Here is a 21,569-nt window from a genome sequence, read left to right as displayed (position 1 = left end):
AGACTCCCTTGAGCGAGCACTTGGTACCCTGAGGGATTTTTTAGTATAGGCGAGGGGGGGAGGAGTAATGGGAGCAATGTGAGGAGTAATGGAGGGACATCTAGCTAATAATATAACCAGGCAGCTTAGAAGTAATTCTAGAGGAGTAACAGAGGACGGGCTAAGAATCTTATATACTAACAGCAGGAGCCTCAGAAACAAGATAGACTTACTAAGGGGTGAAGCTTGTTCAGAAAATTTTGACATAATAGCGATCACTGAGACATGGATAGACACTGCTAATAGAAATTTTAGATCAGAATTTGAAATAACGGGTTATCAGATGTTTCACAAAGACAGAGGGGCAGAAAGGGAGGTGGAGTTGCGCTATATGTTAAAGACTCACTTAAATGTTTAGTTAACAATTCAGTCAAAACTAACATGGATTCAGAATCAGTTTGGGTGGACTTTTACAAAGGGACAGACAAACTAACTCTAGGCGTTATATACAGGACAACCAACCTTAACAGGCAGGACACGAGTATATTACTACTGGAGATTGGCTGTGCGAGTATGATTAGAAATGTCTGCGTAATGGGGGACTTTAATTATAGGAATATAGACTGGGAAGATCTAGTGGGTGACCTGGAAGCCGAGGACTTTCTTGAAGTTATACAAGATAATTTCCTTAAGCAGGTAGTTACTGAGCCTACCAGAGGAGATAACATATTAGACTTAGTCCTAACCAATAATGGGAACTTGCTACGTGAGTTGGAGGTGGGCGGAGAGTTAGGAAATAGTGATCACAGAACGGTTCGTTTTAGCTTAGACTGGGCGGTAACCATGAACCAAACCCAGTGTTAGTGCCAGATTTTAGAAGAGCAAACTACGAGGGGCTTCGAAGACATCTTGAAGGGGTAAACTGGGATAATTTAGGGATTCATGAGGGCCAGAACTGCGGATTGGAGAGCCAGGAGAACCAGGTAGAAATGTTTTACAATAATTTAGTTAGAGTAATAGTAGAGGGGCAAGAACAGCATATACCACAGCGAACACTTAGAAAAGAAAACAATGATCCTATGGATGACTCGTGGACTAAAACACGAGATTGGGTTAAAGAAGGAATTTATCAGAAAATAAAGAATGGGGAAACACATCTCAGGGGCCGGTACGTCGAACTATCTAGATTAGTTAAGAAAAACACCAGGATAGCAAAAAAGAACTATGAGATCAAAGTAGCAAATGAGGCGAAAAGTAATCCTAAGGGCTTCTTTCAGATGTATAGAACAAAAACACGGGAGAAAATTGGACCGCTGAAAACAAACACAGGGGAGCTAGTAGAAAATTACGAAAATATGAGCACATTGTTGAACGACTACTTCCTTTCAGTATTCACACAGGAGGATCGAACGACTATACCGGAAAGAGTTCAGGTGTACGAGGGCGGGGATGGCGATAAATTGAGGGATATAATCATTACCAGGCAAGTAGTTCAGGATGAGATAGATAAGCTTAAGAAGAACAAGTCGCCAGGTCCTGACGGGATATTTCCGAGGGTATTAAAGGAGTTAGGTGATGTAATCAGTGACCCACTAACCGACATCTTTAAGATGTCAGTAAATACTGGCTATGTGCCGAGCCTATGGAAAATGTGACGCCGCTTTTTAAAAAGGGGGACAGGTCAGTTGCTTCAAACTATCGCCCAATTAGCTTAACATCGGTTATGGGGAAGATGCTGGAGTCCATAATAGCCAGGAACATTCGGGAGCATTTAGAGAAACATAGCTTAATTCACGACTCGCAGCATGGGTTCACAAAAGGTAGGTCATGCCTCACCAATCTCTTGTCCTTCTACAATAAAGTATTTGAGGCGGTTGACAGAGATGAAAATTATGATGTAATCTATCTTGATTTTAGTAAAGCGTTTGACAAAGTTCCTCACCAACGACTGTTGCTTAAATTACAGGCTCACGGAGTAGAGGGTAAAGTTTTGAACTGGGTCAAGGCGTGGCTTAGCAATAGGAAGCAAAGAGTGCAAATCAATGGTAAAAGATCTGACTGGGGATGTGTTACGAGTGGGGTCCCACAAGGTTCGGTATTAGGTCCACTTTTGTTTATTATTTATATCAATGACTTAGATACAGGAATTAGTAGTGATGTTAGTAAATTTGCAGATGATACCAAGATCGGTAGAGTAATTGAGTCGGATCAGGACGCTAGTATTCTCCAAGGTGAACTCAACAGATTATATGATCAAGGATAAATGGCAGATGGAGTTCAATGTAGGGAAGTGCAGTATTCTGAGTGTAGGTAGGAACAACCCTCACATAACTATTGCTTAAATGACACTCTCATAAGTAGGTCTGGGTGCGAGAGGGATTTAGGGTCTTAGTAAGCTCTGATCTCCGTCCAAGGGCACAATGCATTCAAGCTAGAAATCGAGCTAATAGGGTACTGGATTTATTTCAAGGAGCGTAAGCAACAGAAGCCCAAGTCTTCCTCAAACTATATTTAGCATTAGTTAGACCTCATCTTGACTATGCGGTTCAGTTCTGGTCACCTTACTATAGAATGGATATCAAAATGTTAGAATCGGTGCAGAGGAGAATGACTAAGATGATTCAGGGGTTGAGAAACTTGCCATACGAGGGAAGACTCAAACAGTTAAACTTGCATTCTCTAGAAAGGCGAAGGGTGCGTGGAAACATGATCGAGGTTTATAAATGGATGAAGGGCTTTAATAAGGGAGACATTCATAAGGTTTTGTTGGTAAGAGAACCGGGTAGGACACGAAGTAACGGGTTTAAACTGGATAAATTCAGATTCAACAGGGACATAGGCAAAAATTGGTTTACTAACAGGGTGGTGGATGAGTGGAATAGGGTTAGCAGTCATGTGGTGAGTGCCAATACAATTGTCACATTCAAAAATAGACTAGATAAATTCATGGACAGCGATATTAGGTGGGGTTAGATACACGGGAGCTTAGGCTCAAAGGAGCTGCCTCGTACAGGCCTACCGGCCTCTTGTAGACTCCTGCGTTCTTATGTTCTTCTTATGTAATCTTTCTTCATCTGAATTTTCTCCTGCCTACGACTTAACCTCTTTCAAGAGGAGGGTATCAGTACACCTCTCCTCCCGAAATTGACCTATCTCTCGGCCACTCCTCTTAACTCTTTTATAGGAGCAGGGAGTTGCGTTTTTTTTTCATTATTGTTTCCGCTTTTTGCCCTTGAGCTGTTTCCTCTGCTGTAATATATATATATATATATATATATATATATATATATATATATATATATATATATATATATATATATATATATATATATATATATATATTATCATCTTTATTTCTAGCTGGGGCACCACTGGGTGAAAAAGCGTATATGCATGGCCGATGAGTTTAGCTTCCTGCGGGCACTTAAGGACAATAGGAGGCACTCCATCAGGTCCATAAGCCCTCAGAGGATTGAGGCCAGAGAGGGCATAGAAAACACAATTCCTAAGAATCTTAATAACAGGCATAAAGGAGTCAGAGGGGGTATGAGTAGGAGGAATATGCCCAGAATCGTCCAGAGTGGAGTTTTTACAGAAAGTCTGAGATAAGAGCTCAGCCTTAGAGATAGATGTAATGGCAGTGCTGGTGGCAGGATTAAAGAGAAGGGGGAAAGATGAAGAAGTGAAATTGGAGATATTTTTGGATAGGTGCCAGAAGTCTCTGGAAGTATTAGACGAAGCAAGGTTGCGAGAAATCAATGTATTTGGTCGCGCTTCCCTGCAGGTCTGGCACTGTGACTTCTCGATTTTCTCCAGTGCCTCTCCCGAGCCTAATTTGAAAAGAAAACCTCTACGTTTCATTCAATCCTTTAATTGATGTGAGAGCGAACAGAACATGGACAGTTCGTGGACATCAAATTAATATACCTTTGCAATTTGGAGAGTGCAATTGTTGTCGGATAACGTAACTGGATTTGTATTGCATGACTATTTCTCTTATTAAGGACTTCGCGGTGCAAGGCATCTAGGGAGTGACTCCAGTCTTGGCTTCGATCCAGTCCAGGAACTCTACAACGCGGGTGAAGCCATCAGGGTAGCCAGACTCACAGCCGGCGGAAGCCACGAAAGAGGTGACGCCGTAGGTCTTGCCGTCCTTGTTCAGGGGGCCGCCAGAGTCTCCCTAAAAGAAAGGATAAATTAATGGATAAACAAACAAGTAAATGTAATTATAGTAGAAAAAAACTCGCATAGCATTTTTTTCACTGACACTGAAAGCATCTTACGTTGCAAGTCCCCATGCCGCCCGATGTGTCGGTGCAGACAATCCTCTGGTCGATGATGCTGCCATAGACACCGGCACACTGTAACACGGTGATGACGGGGTTGTCCACCTGCCTCAGGACGCTGGAGGTACCCAAGGCGTCTGTGAGAAAGATTTCAATGCCTTTATATCACTTCACCAAGTGACGTGGTCCCGTATTATAAGCATTCACAGTGTTCATGATGTGCAAACTTTGTTACGTAGTTAGGTCAGCGGTGCTTTACCATCAGAGGGCTTGCCCCAGCCTGAGGGGGTCACGATGTCGCCCACATTCACGTCTGTGCTGGGCAGGGCCACTGCCTGGATGTTTTCTGCAGTAGAAATGAGTAAATTAAGTCAGGGTAACGATTATTAAGGAAAACCATACTATAATAGGGAAAAACTTGAATCCACTTAATTACAGTTTATCTTAGTATCTCGAACCACGGGAAACGATCTAGCCCGAAAATGGGTAAATAAACTTTCCCATACCGAAGATTCAACCCAACACCAGGCGGACAGGAAGCGTTAAAATAATTTTATTGATATCAGCTTGTTGGGTCCCTATTTAGCAGGAAAGAGCGAATATAGGGAACCGCATGTCACATGACAATACAGCAAAACTGTGCGTTTATCGACAATGCAAGTGGCAGGCATTGTCTTAGTTTTATGGAGTATTCAGTGAAGTAAGGGACGGTGGGGTATAGTGGACCACTGGGGTAAAGTGGACCACTGGGTTTTCCGCCAAAACCAGTGGTGCGAAATTTCAAACAGTAGCTGCAGTAGCTTTCTGTAACATCACGTCAGTCACCCACAAGCTTTGGTACTGAAAGGACGTCCCTTGTTTTACTCATTTATGGCTGTTTATATATTGTACAGCACTGGTCATTCATTATAACACTGGATGCGGAACGATTTATAACATGACAGTCAATGTAGCAGTAGGCTATCTCGTCAAAAAAATCAATATTGATCGTGTATTTGTGGAGTAGAGAACAACGTACATATATCTCCCATCCACCACACTGTCGTGGACAATCTCCCATCCACCACACTGTCGTGGACAATCTCCCATCCACCACACTGTCGTGGACAATCTCCCATCCACCACACTGTCGTGGACAATCTCCCATCCACCACACTGTCGTGGACAGAGTGGTGTTATAATAAACTAGGGAGGAAAGAAAATCCCTGCCTTGGTATTACTCTGAGGATAGCCCTCACGGAACCTCCCGCCGCCTCGGCGCTGGAGAGCGAACTGTTAATCGTACGTCTGGCTGAAAACGCCCGGAGATGCGTCTTTTCAGCAGGACACCATAAGGGCCGTGAGACAGCTGTTGTGGGTTCCCAATCCCCATTATGAAAATTATAGTGCGGTAGTGAATAGTTGTGAGGAAAGATAAACAGTGTAACGCCATTGAAAAGCGAAGTGTGTGCATAAGCAGAAGAGAAGGTCAAGAGGAGGGGGACCCAAATGAAGCGATACAGGTCTAAAGAAGTCACACGGCGCATCACGGCATCACTGATCATCGCCACGGCGCCTCCACCACAACCAAAGTAAGTTTTCTTTTTTTTATTTAATTTATTTTATTTTACCGTGGTCTAGTGGTCAGCGTGCCTGGCTTCTACTCCGCGGGCCTGGGTTCGAATCCCGGCCCGAGCAGTCCACGTGCAGCTCACCCAGCTGTTCATCCTCCCTCTCGGGCTGGTCGATAAATGGGTACCTGGGGAAACCTGGGGAAGGTAAACTGTGGTAACCCGGATGTCACACTGGCCCTGTGTCCCGGGGTAATGGGCTTCCTCTCACCACGGGCTCAAGGGCCAATGTTACGGTGATGAGCACCGAGGCCACGCACTGCTACAGTGTATGCTCCCAACTTTACCTTTTACCAAGGAGGAAATAATGGGAGCAAACGCTATTAGCTGGTAGTAGCTGCAGTGCTCAACTCCTTACCATTGCCTCTTGAGCGTGTCTAGTGAGAACCCATCACGGGACACCGGGCCAGTACAACATCCGGGTTCCCGCAGTCTGCCTACCCCTTCCAATCGGGAACTGCATGTCACATGACAACACAGCAACAGTGTGCGTTTATCGACCATGCAAGTGGCAAGCATTGTCTTAGTTTTATGGAGTATTCAGTGAAGTTTCCGATTACTCCCGTGATATGTACTGATCGTTCCACAGTCCAGCAGTTGTCTGCAGTTTGCTGTAAAGTGTCCGTGCTCAAACTCATATGCAGCCTGCAGGAGAGTACCTACTAATGCTTTAGTCTTTAAAGTGGCTCTATCACCATGAGACAAGCATGTCCAACAGTTGACTATTTAGTATTTCTTTTGTAACTAAACAACATAATAATGCAGCATGTGCAAGGATGTACGAGTATGTATGTACGCTGGCCGTAGGTGTGTAATGTATGCTGTGTACGTAACGTGCGGTAAAGTCTGACATATTGGACGAATCTTGTAGCATTGTTATCAGTTATATGTGGATGGATATTTGCATTCATGGTGGCTCTGTTTTCATTGAGCAGTAGTGTCCTTTTAAAGCTAAGCAGAGTACTCATCATTCTCGCCACGACAAGCGCTAGGGGAGCAGGTCGTCTACTATTCATTAGCAATGTCGGAATTTTTTTTTATATAAAATTACCTCCCGTTGAATCATTTATGTCAGTTGGGAGAAATTGTGCTCTATTTTGGGCGAGTTGCACTTCAGGAAATAATAATGTAATTCTAATTGACGACGGCAAATCACGGGGAAAATATTTACACCAGCAATCCTGGCTGACGTGGCAAAAAACAAGACGTAACGTGTCGAAGCTTCGAAGCTTCGAATCTTAACTCACGTCATGTACACTTGAGGCACAAATCCTATAGTAATACCATTTGAAATAATCTAGCGGCGTGTCGTCCGGTGCGGGTCAGTCCCGCCCAGCTGCTCTGCCACACCCCCCAACACTTCTTGAGGCTTCCTCACGACTAAACAATGGTCGAGTAAAATTATTATTATGTTCTTATGCTTTTTGAGTCCAGCAAAGGAGGATTTATATATGATAAATTACATATTTCCTCACGTTGTAATTGTTTTGTGGTCGTGCTACAGATGATTATCATCACTCAAACATTATACATCACTGTAGTCCGGCAGCTAAGATAAATCTAGCATAACAATTGTGTATTTTGTGATGAAAGCATCGAATTCGGCACACTAGTAGACTATCCTTTTATGAACAGATATGGATATTGGGCCATCTCAAATTCAGGTCCTGATGGCTGTGACAGCCATTTTCCAAAATGGCTGCTAGCGGTTATGTTATGATACATATCTACTTTACTGGTGAGAAATGCAGGTTGACAGTGAAAGTTTACTTACTAATCAAAGTCTAATAATGGTCAAAAGAAGTAATATTTTGATTTGATTGAGAAAAAAAGTTAATGGGGACAGTGGCGTAGTTAGGCCTGGGCTTTCGGGGCTATAGCCCCGAATGTTTTATGAATAGCCACGGATTTCAGTTTTTTTTTCTTTTTTAAGAATAGCCCCAGCCAGGCCAATACAGAATGTTAATTCTTGTTAAGCTGTTAAGTCCCGTTCACACTGTGCCGAATCTGGGCCAAGACAACCCAGCGACTACTGGATTTGACAAGTCGGCTCCCACGCTCCAAGAATTTTTTGGCGTCTTGGTGTCGGCTACCATGACTGCCGACTGTCTGGGACATTCGGCCAATTAGTTGGCAGAATGTCTGCGGCATGCTGCCAACTAGTCTCAAGATGAGTCTCAACGGTCAATTTTTGAAATGGCGCCATGTCTATGACAACCACGAATCTGCCGACCGATTGACCGACAATCTTGACGGTCTTGACGACAGTGTTCCAGATTGTCTGTCAACTGGTTGGCCGACTAGCTGGCCGACAGTTGCCAAGGAGTTGGCCGACAGTCTTCCTGACCGTCTTCGCGACTGTCTTGCCGTTCCTTAAAATACGGAATCGCTCTGTATTCGAGAATGAAATGTATCGTTCCGTTTTGAACCAATACGGAACGGTATATGTTCCGTACGGTATTTTATTATTTGATTGGTGAAGCTGATAAAATTCAATATCTTAAAATTGTAGTGAGCGCATTTTTCGGTTAATCACAAAACCAGCCCGTAAAATTTGTCAAAGATTCGTCCTAAAAAACGTGTAAAATACGCGACGTAACGTCCCTCCCCCTTCCCTCTTGCCTCCACCAGCAGCGTGCTGCGACTGCGACTGTCACTCATTGCATGCTCGAGAAATTTTAGGGTTGCCACCCGTTCCTTTAAATATGGATCCATTCCGTATTCGAGAGTGAAATGTTGCATTCCACATTTTTCTGACCTCAGGGTGGCAACCCTAGTTGTGTCATTCAACACAAGAGAGATCGAGGCAAAAGGAGTGCGTGCATGCGTACTGTGCGGCTCCCAAGTTTGTGCCAGTGAAACGTAACCATGCCCAGTTGTTATTGTGCTTGTGATTGCAAAATAAATATATAACTTTCTTGATGGCGGCAGTGTTGGCCAGTATTTCTGAGCCGACAGTCGTCACGAACGTCCTTCATTAGGCGAAGACTGTCGTCACGACAGTCCCTCATCATTCTTAAATAGTAAGCACAGACCACTGTTCCGACAGGAAACGATAAAAATTTGAAAAATGGCTCCGACAGTCGTGACGACTGTCTCAAGACAAGCCAAGACTGTTGACGACAGTCGTCACGACTGCCCCAGACCTCAACCGAAGTGACGGTTGGTCCAGACTCTTGCCGACTCTTGTCGTGAAAGTTTAGCATGGAATACTTTTTTGCGCTACCCCTCACGACTCCAGACTCCCGTCACGACGTCGGCACAGCAGTATCAAGACCTCTTTCAAGACATGCCCAACCCTTTCACATCAACACCCAAGACCTCGTGTACCCTAGAGTCGTGGGTTGTCTTGGCCCAGAGTCGGCACAGTGTGAACGGGGCTTTAGTACTATAAATTAGATTTGATAGATCTCATACGGAGATCACACGGTTTGATCCCGTCCGGTTCATGTTTCTATCACGTATTCACGGCCACTCGCCAGTCGGCCATCAGTCAGGCAGTGGTGCCTTGCGCCAGCCCGCGCCGGCCCGCGCACACGTGTGAACGAGAGAGCTTGTTGATTGGTAGTAGCGAGCAAGGCCTGAGTCTGAGGCTATGAATATGAGAAGCTTTTCAAAAAGAAAGGGGACCAAGGCAATTAGGTGCAGCCTCCAAGGCAAGAGCAGGAGGAGGAAGAGTTACTTCCTGCTGTTGCTGTAACTGCAGATGAGTCAGGACGGGAGACTACCGCTGCCTTTACATTGTTAGCTCAGGTTGGTGAAGCAGAGGGCTCTTTAGCCAGCTAGCAAATACTCATTGTCTAGCTGAGGGTTCTTTTTGCCACACAAGGCACACTAACTCCTTAAAAAAATATGGTTATTATTTATTTTGTAATGATGGGAAATGTGCACATTGCACCGAATTGCTCCAGCATTCAGCAGTTCGAAGTGGAACGAGGGACCGTAATTTTTCTGATTTCCAAAGGATCCGGTTATTATTAGCGAATTTCAAGAGGTCTTTTTATTGATATTTTGCTGAAGACCTGTGGTCATCAGTTAGTGACAATTACGCGAGATCGAACTCCGTTGATATAAAAATAAATTAAAACCATAACAGTAAAAGAAGCTTTTAATGCGTCTTTAACTTTGTTTTAAATAACTTGCAGCCTGCAGGAACTGATGACATGGCAGGAGTAAAAACCAGCTTCCAAATACATAAAATGTAGTAGTAGAGTGGTGGGCTGCATGAGGTGAAACCTGACAGGCTACTTTATTTACACTATCGTGATATGATTACCTAGGCTGTGACAACGGCGTAAACAATTAATACGTCTATTAAAGGCTGATTTTTTTTTTTTTTTTTAGGTGAGTGGAGCAAAAAAAAAAAAAAAGTTTTCTGTACAATACATTTATATGTATGATACATCAGTCTTAAGCACTTAAATGTGCTTATGCTTAACCATAATTTGATAATGACCTTGAAAGTTTTATTATGACACACGCCATATTTTCAGTGTTAGGTACTGCTAAATACAATAACACATTAATTGGCCCTAATGTGTGTCAGAGAGGGCTCAGAATTACCCTAAAAACTCCTCGCTTCTCTCGCCTCCAACCACTCAGCATTTTGTGTTGGGCTAAGCCCCCGATGTTTCAAGGTCCTAAATACGCCCCTGATGGGGACTAATTATTCTTACTAAGACAGATTCTGAATGAAATCAGTGATAAACTTATACAGTCTTCCCGTGTAATGAACACCACTGAGTGCCGGGGATCGAACCCGTGCCTTCTGAGTAGAAGTCATGTCCACAGTGCGGGGCTGGGGCGTCAGCTATAGTATAGTGGATCCATTATATAGGGAATTAATATATTTGTACCGCTCCACGCTGATCTACCACATGGGATCACGTGAGTATAGTTATTTGATGGTGGTTGGGGTTAGGAAGTCTTTCCAACTTCGAAGCGTGTCATCATTTTGTATCCGAACAATTCATAATTCGTTCCGTGAAGCCCCAATTAATTTTTCACAAGCAACATCTTTCACTCCTCACTTTAAAGACAGTTTGGGAACTAGTGTTCCGATATACTGACCGTTGAAGGTGACGGGGGAGGGCAGCCTGATCACCGAGATGTCGTTATTCAGGGTGTTGGGATCCCACTGCTCATGCACCATGAAGTCAGTGGAGGTCATGGAGACCTGTGTGTCCTCATTTTGCCTGATGTAGTGGGCGCCCATCACAACTTCGACGAAACCAGCGCTACAGGAAAGGAACCACGTTAGTAATGAAAAGGCCAACAGTGTAGTGGCCTGTTTTATCATTAGAAACTTATCAGCATTTTATGGCATAGGGAGTAGACCAAAAGAAAAAGAAAATAGAAAAAAGTCCACGACGTGCTACTTTCCCATAGAAAAGAGCACAGAGGGTATCAAAAAGAGTTAAGCATGATATTATAGTCAGATACAAAATGTTATTAATATGGAGTCCGTTTGGGTGGGTCCCAGCTTCTCCACAGCACTGTCGCATACCCCGGAATATTCACTCACACACACACACACACACACACACACACACACACACACACACACACTTCCGTGCTGACACCCTGCCTGGTCAAACTCTTTAGTCTCTGCCTATCAACGTCTACCTTTCCTTCCTGCTGGAAGTATGCCTTTGTACAGCCTGTGCCCAAGAAGGGTGACCGCTCCAATCCCTCAAACTACCGTCCTATAGCTTTACTTTCTTGTCTATCTAAAGCTTTTGAATCAATCCTTAACCGGAAGATTCAAAAGCACCTTTCCACTTCTAACCTTCTATCTGATCGCCAGTATGGGTTCCGCAAGGGGCGTTCTACTGGCGATCTTCTTGCTCTCTTAACTGACTCTTGGTCATCCTCTCAGCCGTTTCGGTGAAACTTTCTCAGTTGCGCTAGACATATCGAAAGCCTTCGATAGAGTCTGGCACAAGTCTTTGCTTTCTAAACTGCCCTCTTTCGGATTCTATCTCTCTCTCTGTTCCTTTATCTCCAATTTCCTTTCCGACCGTTCTATCTCTGCGGTGGTAGACGGTCACTGTTCTTCCCCTAAACCTATCAACAGTAGTGTTTCACAAGGCTCTGTCCTATCACCCACTCTCTTCCTGTTATTCATCAATGATCTTCTTTCCATAACAAACTGTCCTGTCCACTCATACGCCGACGACTCCACTCTGCATTATTCAACTTCTTTCAATAGAAGACCCTCTCAACAGGAAGTACACGACTCCAGACTGGAGGCTGCAGAACGCTGAACCTCAAACCTTGCTATCATTTCCGATTGGGGTAAAAAGAACCTTGTGTCCTTCAATGCCTCAAAAACTTAGTTTCTCCACCAATCAACTCGACACAATCTTCCAAACACTTAGCCCCTATTCTTCGACAACACTCAGCTGTCACCTTCTTCAACACTAGATATCCTCGGTATATCCTTAACTCAAAATCTCAACTGGAAACTTCATATCTCCTCTCTCGCTAAATCAGCTTCCTCGTGGTTGGGCGTTCTGTATCGTCTCCGCCAGTTCTTCTCCCCCGCACAGTTGCTATCCATATACAGGGGTCTTGTCCGCCTTCGTATGGAGTACGCATCTCACGTGTGGGGAGGCTCCACTCACACAGCTCTTCTGGACAGAGTGGAGTCTAAGGCTCTTCGTCTCATCAGCTCTCCTCCTCCTACTGATAGTCTTCTACCTCTTAAATTCCGTCGCGATGTTGCCTCTCTTTCTATCTTCTACCGATATTTCCACGCTGACTGCTCTTCTGAACTTGCTAACTGCATGCCTCCCCCTCTCCCGCGGCCCCGCTGCACACGACTTTCTACTTATGCTCATCCCTATACTGTCCAAACCCCTTATGCAAGAGTTAACCAGCATCTTCACTCTTTCATCCCTCACGCTGGTAAACTCTGGAACAATCTTCCTTCATCTGTATTTCCTCCTGCCTACGACTTGAACTCTTTCAAGAGGAGGGTATCAGGACACCTCTCCTCTCGAAATTGACCTTCACTTTCGGCCACCTCTTTTGATTCTTTTTTTTAGGAGCAGCGAGTAGTGGGCTTTTTTTTTTTTTTTTTCCCTTTTTTTGTGCCCTTGAGCTGTCTCCTTTGTTGTAAAAAAAAAAAAAAAAAAAAAAACCCACTGTTTAGAGCGCTGCGCTGCCAGGCTTCACGGTCTGACAGGGCGGGGGCTCGAGCCCCGCTCAGGCCGGATTCTTTGGGTTGACTAGGAGTAGTTACTGTCCCCCTTTGAGCAAGGGGGATGGGGTGTGTGGTGTGTGAGGTCCTGGGAGTACCTAGAGATCGACGATAATGAGCACTTGCTCTCGTCGGGAGGGTACCTGCTGGCGGAAGCGAACCCAACTCGTGATCAGGCCGTGGTGAATTACATACACATACACACACACACACTCTCTCTCTCTCTCTCTCTCTCTCTCTCTCTCTCTCTCTCTCTCTCTCTCTCTCTCATTGAGAGTCAATACTGTAAAAGATGAATTAAACACATCCCTCAAGTTCAGGTCTGCGGGTCAATCACTCGATGATGATATTAAAATGTATAGCGCTTGCAACAATCACTAAACAGCTACTCAGTTCTAATAGGAGACTTTAATATCACTCATATTGATTGGACGTCACTCTCCAGTACAGAAGCTGAGTCACACAGGCTTGAATTTTTAGAGGATAATTACCTGTCATAGTTACTGAACCAACTCGATTAAATAACACAATAAACATTGATATAGTAACCCAAGATAATCTAGTCAGTAATGTTACGGTAGGAGAACATCTTGGTTCTTGCAACAACAAATTAGTGCACGCTGACATTGAAGCTCAAACAACAGTGACCGAAAACAAGATGATGGTGCCTAATTTCAAAAGTGCAAATTCCGTAAATAATCCCACAAAAAATAACAAATGTAGCTATAATATTATTCAAACGTAGAGGAAGCGTGACTAAACTTTCAAAATCAATTACTCAGCAGAACACATTTGTCCCGTTTGGCGAGAAGCGACGTAACACTAATAAAATTCAATCATGGTTTAGCATCGAAATCAAACATTCAGTTAAGAAGATAAATTTGTTTTACAGGCTAAAGAAAGTACAAAACACACCTGAGAATATTAAATTTATCATGAAGCAGGCGACGGGTGAAATGACTAGTGAGTCAGGCAAAGGGTATATAGGTACGATGGAAATATTGCCTCCAACTGTAAAGCTGTAAAAGGCGATCAGAGGTGGGATTGGGCCCTTAACTCACAGCGATGGTAAATTAGTAACCGAAAGTCAGCGTGTTGCGAAGTTATTGAACAATTAATTTTCCTCGGTATTCAATACTTTAAGTCCTTCCACTACTACCTCCAACATAGGCGATGACAAAAGTATTAACGATAATTCCACTCAGACCTTGCTCGACTTTGTAATAACTTCCGATTGAGTCCTTAGTGCTCTCCAGTCCCTTAAAACAAATACAAGTCCAGGACCTGACAATGTATCCTATACTACATAAAGAAAAAAAAATACTCTCCTCTCACAACTCAAAATGTCCCTGCGACAAGGCATCGTCCCTTCAGATTAGAAAATGACTAACGTAACACCAATTTTGAAGAAAGGTGACAAAGAGCACCGGGTAATTGGCACATTAGTCAAATTTCAGTAATAGGTAAGGTACTCGAGAGCATAAGTAGACAAAATAATGAGTTACCTTGAAAGCCACTTATTGATGAAGGATTCTCAACATGGCCTCCGTAACAAGAGATCCTATTTGTTGACCTTTTGTAACGACCCCTTCACAGTTTATGACGTAACCAAATCAGTGGACGAAGTCTTTCTGAACTTTCAGAAAGCATTGGATAACGACCCAAACCATAAATTATATACTTTATAAAATAAAGCATCTAGGTACTGTCGGTAAAATACACCAATGGATCGCAATTTTTTATATTTTTTACGACAAAGGAGACAGCTCAAGGGCACAAAAAAAGGAAACAATAATAAAAAAGCCCGCTACTCGCTGCTCCTACAAAAAAGAATCAAAAGAGGTGGCCGAAAGAGAGGTCAATTTCGGGAGGAGAGGTGTCCTGATACCCTCCTCTTGAAAGAGTTCAAGTCGTAGGTAGGAGGAAATACAGATGAAGGAAGATTGTTCCAGAGTTTACCAGCGTGAGGGATGAAAGAGTGAAGATGCTGGTTAACTCTTGCCTAAGGGGTTTGGACAGTATAGGGATGAGCAGGAGTAGAAAGTCGTGTGCAGCGGGGCCGCGGGAGGGTGGGAGGCATGCAGTTAGCAAGTTCAGAAGAGCAGTCAGCGTGAAAATAGCGATAGATGATAGAAAGAGAAGCAACATCGCGACGGAATTTAAGAGGTAGAAAACTACCAGTTGGAGGAGGAGAGCTGATGAGACGAAGAGCCTTAGACTCCACTCTGTCCAGAAGAGCTGTGTGAGTGGAGCCCCCCCACACATGAAATGCAGAGTGGTGATCGATGGAATTAACTCAGAGTGGGCGCCTGTCACGAGTGGTGTCCCTCAGGGCTCAGTTCTTGGCCCAGTGCTGTTTATAAATTACATCAATGACATAGAAGTTGGACTCAGTAGTCTCATTAGTGTAATTTGTCGACCACACAGACATTATTAATTTGGTCCTCACTTACGAAGACAGACAAAGCCTCCAAGAAGATCGCATAAAATTTCAGCCTGGTCTGATAGATAGGAGATGCCCTTTAATTAATATAGATGACTGCAAGATTCTCTACATTGGTAGGTAAAAAAGAAGTTTCGATTACGAAGTGCGAGACGTGAAACTCAAAAGCGTTCAGTGTGCCAAAGACTTGAGTGTCAAAATCGAGTCAAAACTCAAATCGTCACAGCAGTGCAAAGTGAACAGAATGCTGGGCTTCATTAAGAGGAACGTCTTATAAACATGTTATGCTTCCACTGGACAATAGTTTAGTTATACCCCATTTAGAATTTGGTCTCCCCACCACGCAAAGGACAAAGTTAAATTAGAAGGTGTTCAACGTAGGACAACAAAGATGATCTCCTACCTGCGGAACAAACCTTACGGTACAACGAAAGGCTTTCATCCCTTGAGTTGTTCTCTATCGGAAAACGTCACCTCTGAGGAAAACCGATCGAATGTTTCATAATTCTAAATGATTTTACGGATTTGGAGAAATCCAAATTGTTTTAGATCGACAACACGTTCCAAACTTCCAATCTATCAACAATAGTGCCCCGCAGGGCTCAGTCTTGGCTCCCACTCTCTTTCTGATATTCAATGATCTTCTTTCCAGAATAATCTGTCCTGTCCACTCGTACGCAGATGACTGTACTTTGGATTATTTAACTTCTTTCAACAGAAGATCATCCGAACAGGAATTACAAGACTCCAGACTTTTTATTTTGTATACAAGAAGAATTGTTAATCACTATACCTACTTCTGCTCTTCCTTCACACCACTGAAGGTGGTGCCAGTGTCCACCGAAACTGTTTGGTAAAAATATGTGGGTCATCCACACAAGTGGTGGGCTTCTCTTAAATCCTTCTTGTTTGGTGTCGATTCTAACATGCCTCCATTACGCGAGTCTGATGGTTCAATGTCCTTTGATCCTTTAAGAAAGGCTTATTTACTTGCTGATATTTTTATAACAAACAGTGTGATGATGAATTATCACTACCTTTGACTTGTTTCCTTTTTCCAAAACTTAGCTCAGTTGCATTTAGATACAGTGAATTAAAAAAATTACCTTCTAGATCTTGATATATATGGTGGGACGGACCCAGATGGGTTTTTTTTCCTCTATTCTATAATTAAGAAGATTGCTACGTTCTTAACACCAAAACATGCTGTAGTATTTAGGTTACTGCTGAAGTCTGGTAGTTTTCCTTCTTGTTGGCGCAAGGCCAACATCATCCCCATCCCGAAGGGAGCCTCAGCTTCAATTTTTCCTACTGAGTACCGCCCAATTTATATTACTCCTTTCCTCTCTAAGATCTTTGAGAGGCTTTTGGCTAAACGGCTTTCCATATACTGTGATAAATTCAATCATTTACCTGATTCTCAGTTCGGATTCCGTAAGGGTTTGCGAACATGTGACGCTCTCTTGACTGTCTCATGACCTGCAGTCTTCTTCAGATCGTGGGCATGAGTCTCGAGTTGTTGCTATTGATTTTAGTTCTGCTTTTGATGTTGTGAATCATAGAGCTCTAATTTTTAAACTACAACTTCTTGGTATTGGTGGAAGTCTTCTCAGTATTTTTAAAGAATTTTTAACTAATCGATTACAGTGTGTGATTGTTGATGGTGCCTGCTCTGCTTCTCTAACTGTTGTTTCTGGTGTTCCTCAGGGCAGTGTCCTTGGACCTTTATTTTTTAAATATATATTTTTTATTTCTGACTTGGGCATTAACCTCGAAAACAAGCTTATTTCATATGCTGATGATGCCTTTGAGGCATGAAGCTTAATGCTAATAAAACGCATTCCATTACCATCAGTAGATCCCGTACCTTGAATCCTCCTCATCCTTGTTTGCATATTTTTGGTGAACAGATTAAGGATGTTTCTAGTATCCATTTTGTTGGGAGTCGCTCCTGATTCTAAACTGACATTTGAGAAGCATATCCTTTCCATGTCTTCCACTATTGCATAGAAGACAGGCTTACTTCGTAAGTGCTTCAAAATATTTGCTTGTGACCCAACTGTAATCAAATCTTTTTATGCATTCATTTTGCCCCACTTTGAGTATTGTGCTCCTGTTTGGATGTCTGCTGCCTATTGCCATTTAAAGAGAGTTGACAGAGCTATTAATTAAATTAATTTACTTTTCCGGCACTTGTTCTTGATCTTGATCACTGGCGACAGGTTGGTGCCCTTAGCATTTTATTTGAAGTTTTTTAGAATAATCGGCATCCCTTACACAATGCTTTGCATAATCCTTTTACTACTGCCCGGGTCACGAGGTTTGCTCTTAGTCAAAACGATCTTGCTTTTAATCCTATGAATTTTTTACGACACAATTCTCACGATGTTTTCTTCCGTCGTTGACAAATTTATGGAAACAGCTACCCAATGAGATTGTCCTTTCTGCCGACATTTCTACATTTAAGTCTCGTGTGAAAGTCTTTTTGAAACAGTAATTTTATTTTTCCTCCTTTTGGCTTTGACTGACCAGTTTCTTAACTATTCGTTGTCTTAGCTTCTCTCCAGCACCTTTTGGTATTTTTTTGTGGTTCAACTTGTTGTATCTGCACCCTGAAGTGAAACTTTGGTAGCTTATCATAATAATAATAATAATAATAATAATAATAATAATAATAATAATAATAATAATAATAATAACAACTTGCATTCTCGTCACCGACAAGTAAGCGCAGTGCAACTGTAACGGATCTCGAAGATTTCGACAAGCGTGTGTTCAGAAGGACTGTCTAATTAAGATGCTACGAAAGGCATGAAATTCCTACATTGCTCAAAATTAAGCAAGAAGCCGAAAGTGGTAGCGGAGGCGACGGCAGCGGGTACTCCCCGAGCGGGCTACGCCCAACCGGACTTAATTCTTTGCTGAGTCTGAATACAGGTAGTTGGCCAATCCTAGAAAGCGCTTGAGTTGTAGTTACATTCATAAACTTGAAGTGAAAGCTTTCTCTTGTTATCAATACATGTAAAACAAATAAAATGTTTAATTGACTCACCCGTCAGTGCAGTGAGCAGCAGTCAGAACCCACTCGTTGGAAATCAGGGAACCGCCGCAGAAGTACATGTTGTCGATGAAGAGACCCACCTGATGAGGCCATGAGTGGGGCACCGCCTCACTCCCGCCCACGATGCGAGCTGGACGTAAACACCAGTCAAGTTTAAGTAGTCAAGAAACCAGTGTTTCAACCAGTACAGCCTTGATTGTACAATAGTGATTTCTCAAGCTCCTCGACTGGCCCTTGCTGATTCAACAAATTATTATTTTATCCACGAAAGTCTTAATTTCAATTATGCAACAGGCTGTAGTAATTTCTCAGCCTATTTGACTGAGCACATCGCATAACCAAGTTACGTACTTTTGATGGGTAAACAAATATTTTTAGAATAACACTAATTATGCAATACTGCTTTTTCTTACTGTAGTATATTGAGCACGTCAGGGTTCCCATTTGGTTTTATTAACAGGTTTGGACTGATTTGGCAGTAAAAAATCTAGTGTAGGATCTCGCCAATAATGATCCTGAAAAAGCCATTATTAACGGAAACAACATTTGCGTGCAGCGTGACATTGAAATACACGACTAAAGCCTTGATTGATGCTGCCAGTCCAGGACTTTCACCCATTCGTTCCCATTAGGAATCCTTCCTATCAACATGTTTTCAGCTGAAATAATATAAGGATCCCAATTAAAGATATATGACATATAAAACTCACCCTAAAGGGCTTGGTGAGGTGTTTTGGGTGATCATTGTTCCGAGGCTTGAGTTTGGAGGCTACCGCCCCCACGCCAGGCTTACACACCTGATTCCGTCGGTCAAAACATCATCAGAACCGTCAAAGGTAACCTTTAACACTACGGGTACTGGTTATAGAGGCAAAATTATCACACAACCACAGATATGCTATTTTAAACTGTAGAGTGCGAGAAATCATGAGCTAATGGGTGATCTGAGCAGGACCAAGGATCATAAGGGACAGTAAAAATATACATCTAGCGTAGTATGTGACTCCCGATTTACATGGAAACACAGCAATGAGTGGTATCAAAATGATACAGTGCACGATGGCCAACCTGCACGAATGGTCAATCATGCAGATTAGTACAGTAAACTTTAAGATAGCACTCAACGATGTACGTGATATGAACATTCCCGCAGTTCGGCCTTCATGCTTGGTACCGCTTGGGTCAGGAGTTATCAAGGAGACTCAGTATAGTCTCTCCTTGGGAGTTACAAATGATGCGCGATTGATTGTAGTAAAACAACGCTCGGTGCACTCTCGATCCTTAGTGTCTAATCCTAAGTCGCGGACAGATCTCCCATATGTAAGTCACAAGTTCTCATGGTCTGTTGTTTGAAGTAGCGGGTGTGCTGCTGTGTAACATTTTCATCACTATAACCAGTGTCTGTAAGGGCTTACGTAGACAAGTGTGATGATGTGCTGATGGAAGTGTGCGAGCTAGGCGCAAGAGGCCAGGGTGGGACCGCAGCCATAATTGTTAGCAGTCACATCCATGCGCAAGCCTCGGAACAATCACCACACCAAACACCCCAATAACTCCTTTAAGGCGAATTCTATTGGCTACTTGTGTCAATTCAGTAACGGTTCATATCACTTGAGCTAAAAAAGAAATAGTGCTAGGAGGGGTTAAAATGGGAAAAACAATGAAAATCCTGGGGTGGCAGCACCAGTAGTCCCTGTATATATGTAGGTATGTATCCCTGGCTGTTACCAAGGGGCAGGCCTGGCGACTACATCCTTAAGGTGGCGGCAAATTAACGCTATCCAAGATGTGCCCAGACTCCTAGGAAAAAAATAATCCAATATTTGAAAGATTGCGAACTTTGTCTTGGGAACATGGTATCTATTCCAACTATTAATGAATCTGGTGACGTTATTAGGGGAATTCAGTGGTTAATCTGTGTTCGTATCCGTCAACCCTGAAGCATGCTACATTCTGCATCAACAGGAAGCCTTTCACTCCACCTACTGGCTGGCCTGCTGATGGTGCCTTCGGGGGTGAGGACAGGCATGCGGGACTTCCAGATCCATTCTTTTCCCGCCGCCGGGTTTCCGTTCTGAAGAGAGACACCATAAGTTAGTTACCTGATTACATGAAGGTAAGTTCCCCTCTGTTGTAATGATGGCGGTCTTCCTTTCATTCATAGTAAGGCAACATAATATGTGGTTTGAAGTAGGTCATTTGGCTTTTTTCTTTCATAATATTATATTCTCACCTCGTTTGTAACGAGCATTTTCTGTATCAACAAAGGACGTGTCTGTATATAAAGCCGGTTTCTTTGAACAGCAGGACTTCTGGAAGGTTTTCTGGCATGAACTGCGGAGCACTGCATGGTAGAGAACATTGTAGAGAACATGGTAGCGGCCCGCCCTATGCGGAAAGCCCCTAAAACCCTCTTGGCTAGTGGGGCGCCTATGATTCGTCAAGCGGTGGCCACCGTGCCTGGCACACTGAGATGTGTAGTACGTACCGTGGTAGTTGTTGCCATCCTGACGCTCCCCTTTTCCTTTCCCAATAGGGACGACCAGCCCCTCTTCCAATCAGGAGGAAAAGTACTAGATTGCCATATGGCTAACCTGAGAGGGAGACTTGGAGCGGAGCTTCTTCAGAACTCGGTAGGCAGTTCAAAAGTCATTTTCAATGAATTGGCTCCCGACGTCCTCAGCGAGAATCCTGACACCTCTCCTTGTCTCTCCTCAGTTGAACACTAATCTGACATGACAAAGCCCTATATTGGTCCTGATTACCCTCACCCCTATCAACGCTACTCTCTCCTAATATGAGTGCACTCCATGACCTTGGGCGCTCTCCAGTGCACTCCTTTGCATCTCCCAGAGTTGTACAGGATCCTCAAGGGAACTAAACACACTGGACCGAGTTAGGAATGTCACTGCATACTCATGAGCATAGGCCAAGTTTTTCGGTCTCTCCCAGTGAAACACATTATAGTGGGCTACATCTCAATATT

General features: G+C 43.3%; 1 protein-coding gene across 1 annotated transcript; it reads right to left on the bottom strand.

Moving 5' to 3' along the window:
• Positions 1-3,834: 3,834 nt before the first annotated feature.
• LOC126993216 (brachyurin-like) lies at positions 3,835-20,657 on the bottom strand (the record flags this gene model as incomplete). The annotated part of the gene is given in 6 exon segments (XM_050852088.1): positions 3,835-4,159; positions 4,263-4,402; positions 4,525-4,611; positions 10,946-11,112; positions 18,575-18,713; positions 20,570-20,657. Coding segments are annotated over 6 exon segments (777 nt in total), but the record flags the coding sequence as incomplete, so codon positions are not given.
• Between the last annotated feature and the right edge of the window lie 912 nt (positions 20,658-21,569).

The sequence above is a fragment of the Eriocheir sinensis genome, unplaced genomic scaffold (genome assembly GCF_024679095.1).
Source record: "Eriocheir sinensis breed Jianghai 21 unplaced genomic scaffold, ASM2467909v1 Scaffold584, whole genome shotgun sequence".
Taxonomy (NCBI): Eukaryota; Metazoa; Arthropoda; class Malacostraca; order Decapoda; family Varunidae; genus Eriocheir; species Eriocheir sinensis.
This window is presented reverse-complemented; position numbering and strand designations above follow the sequence as displayed.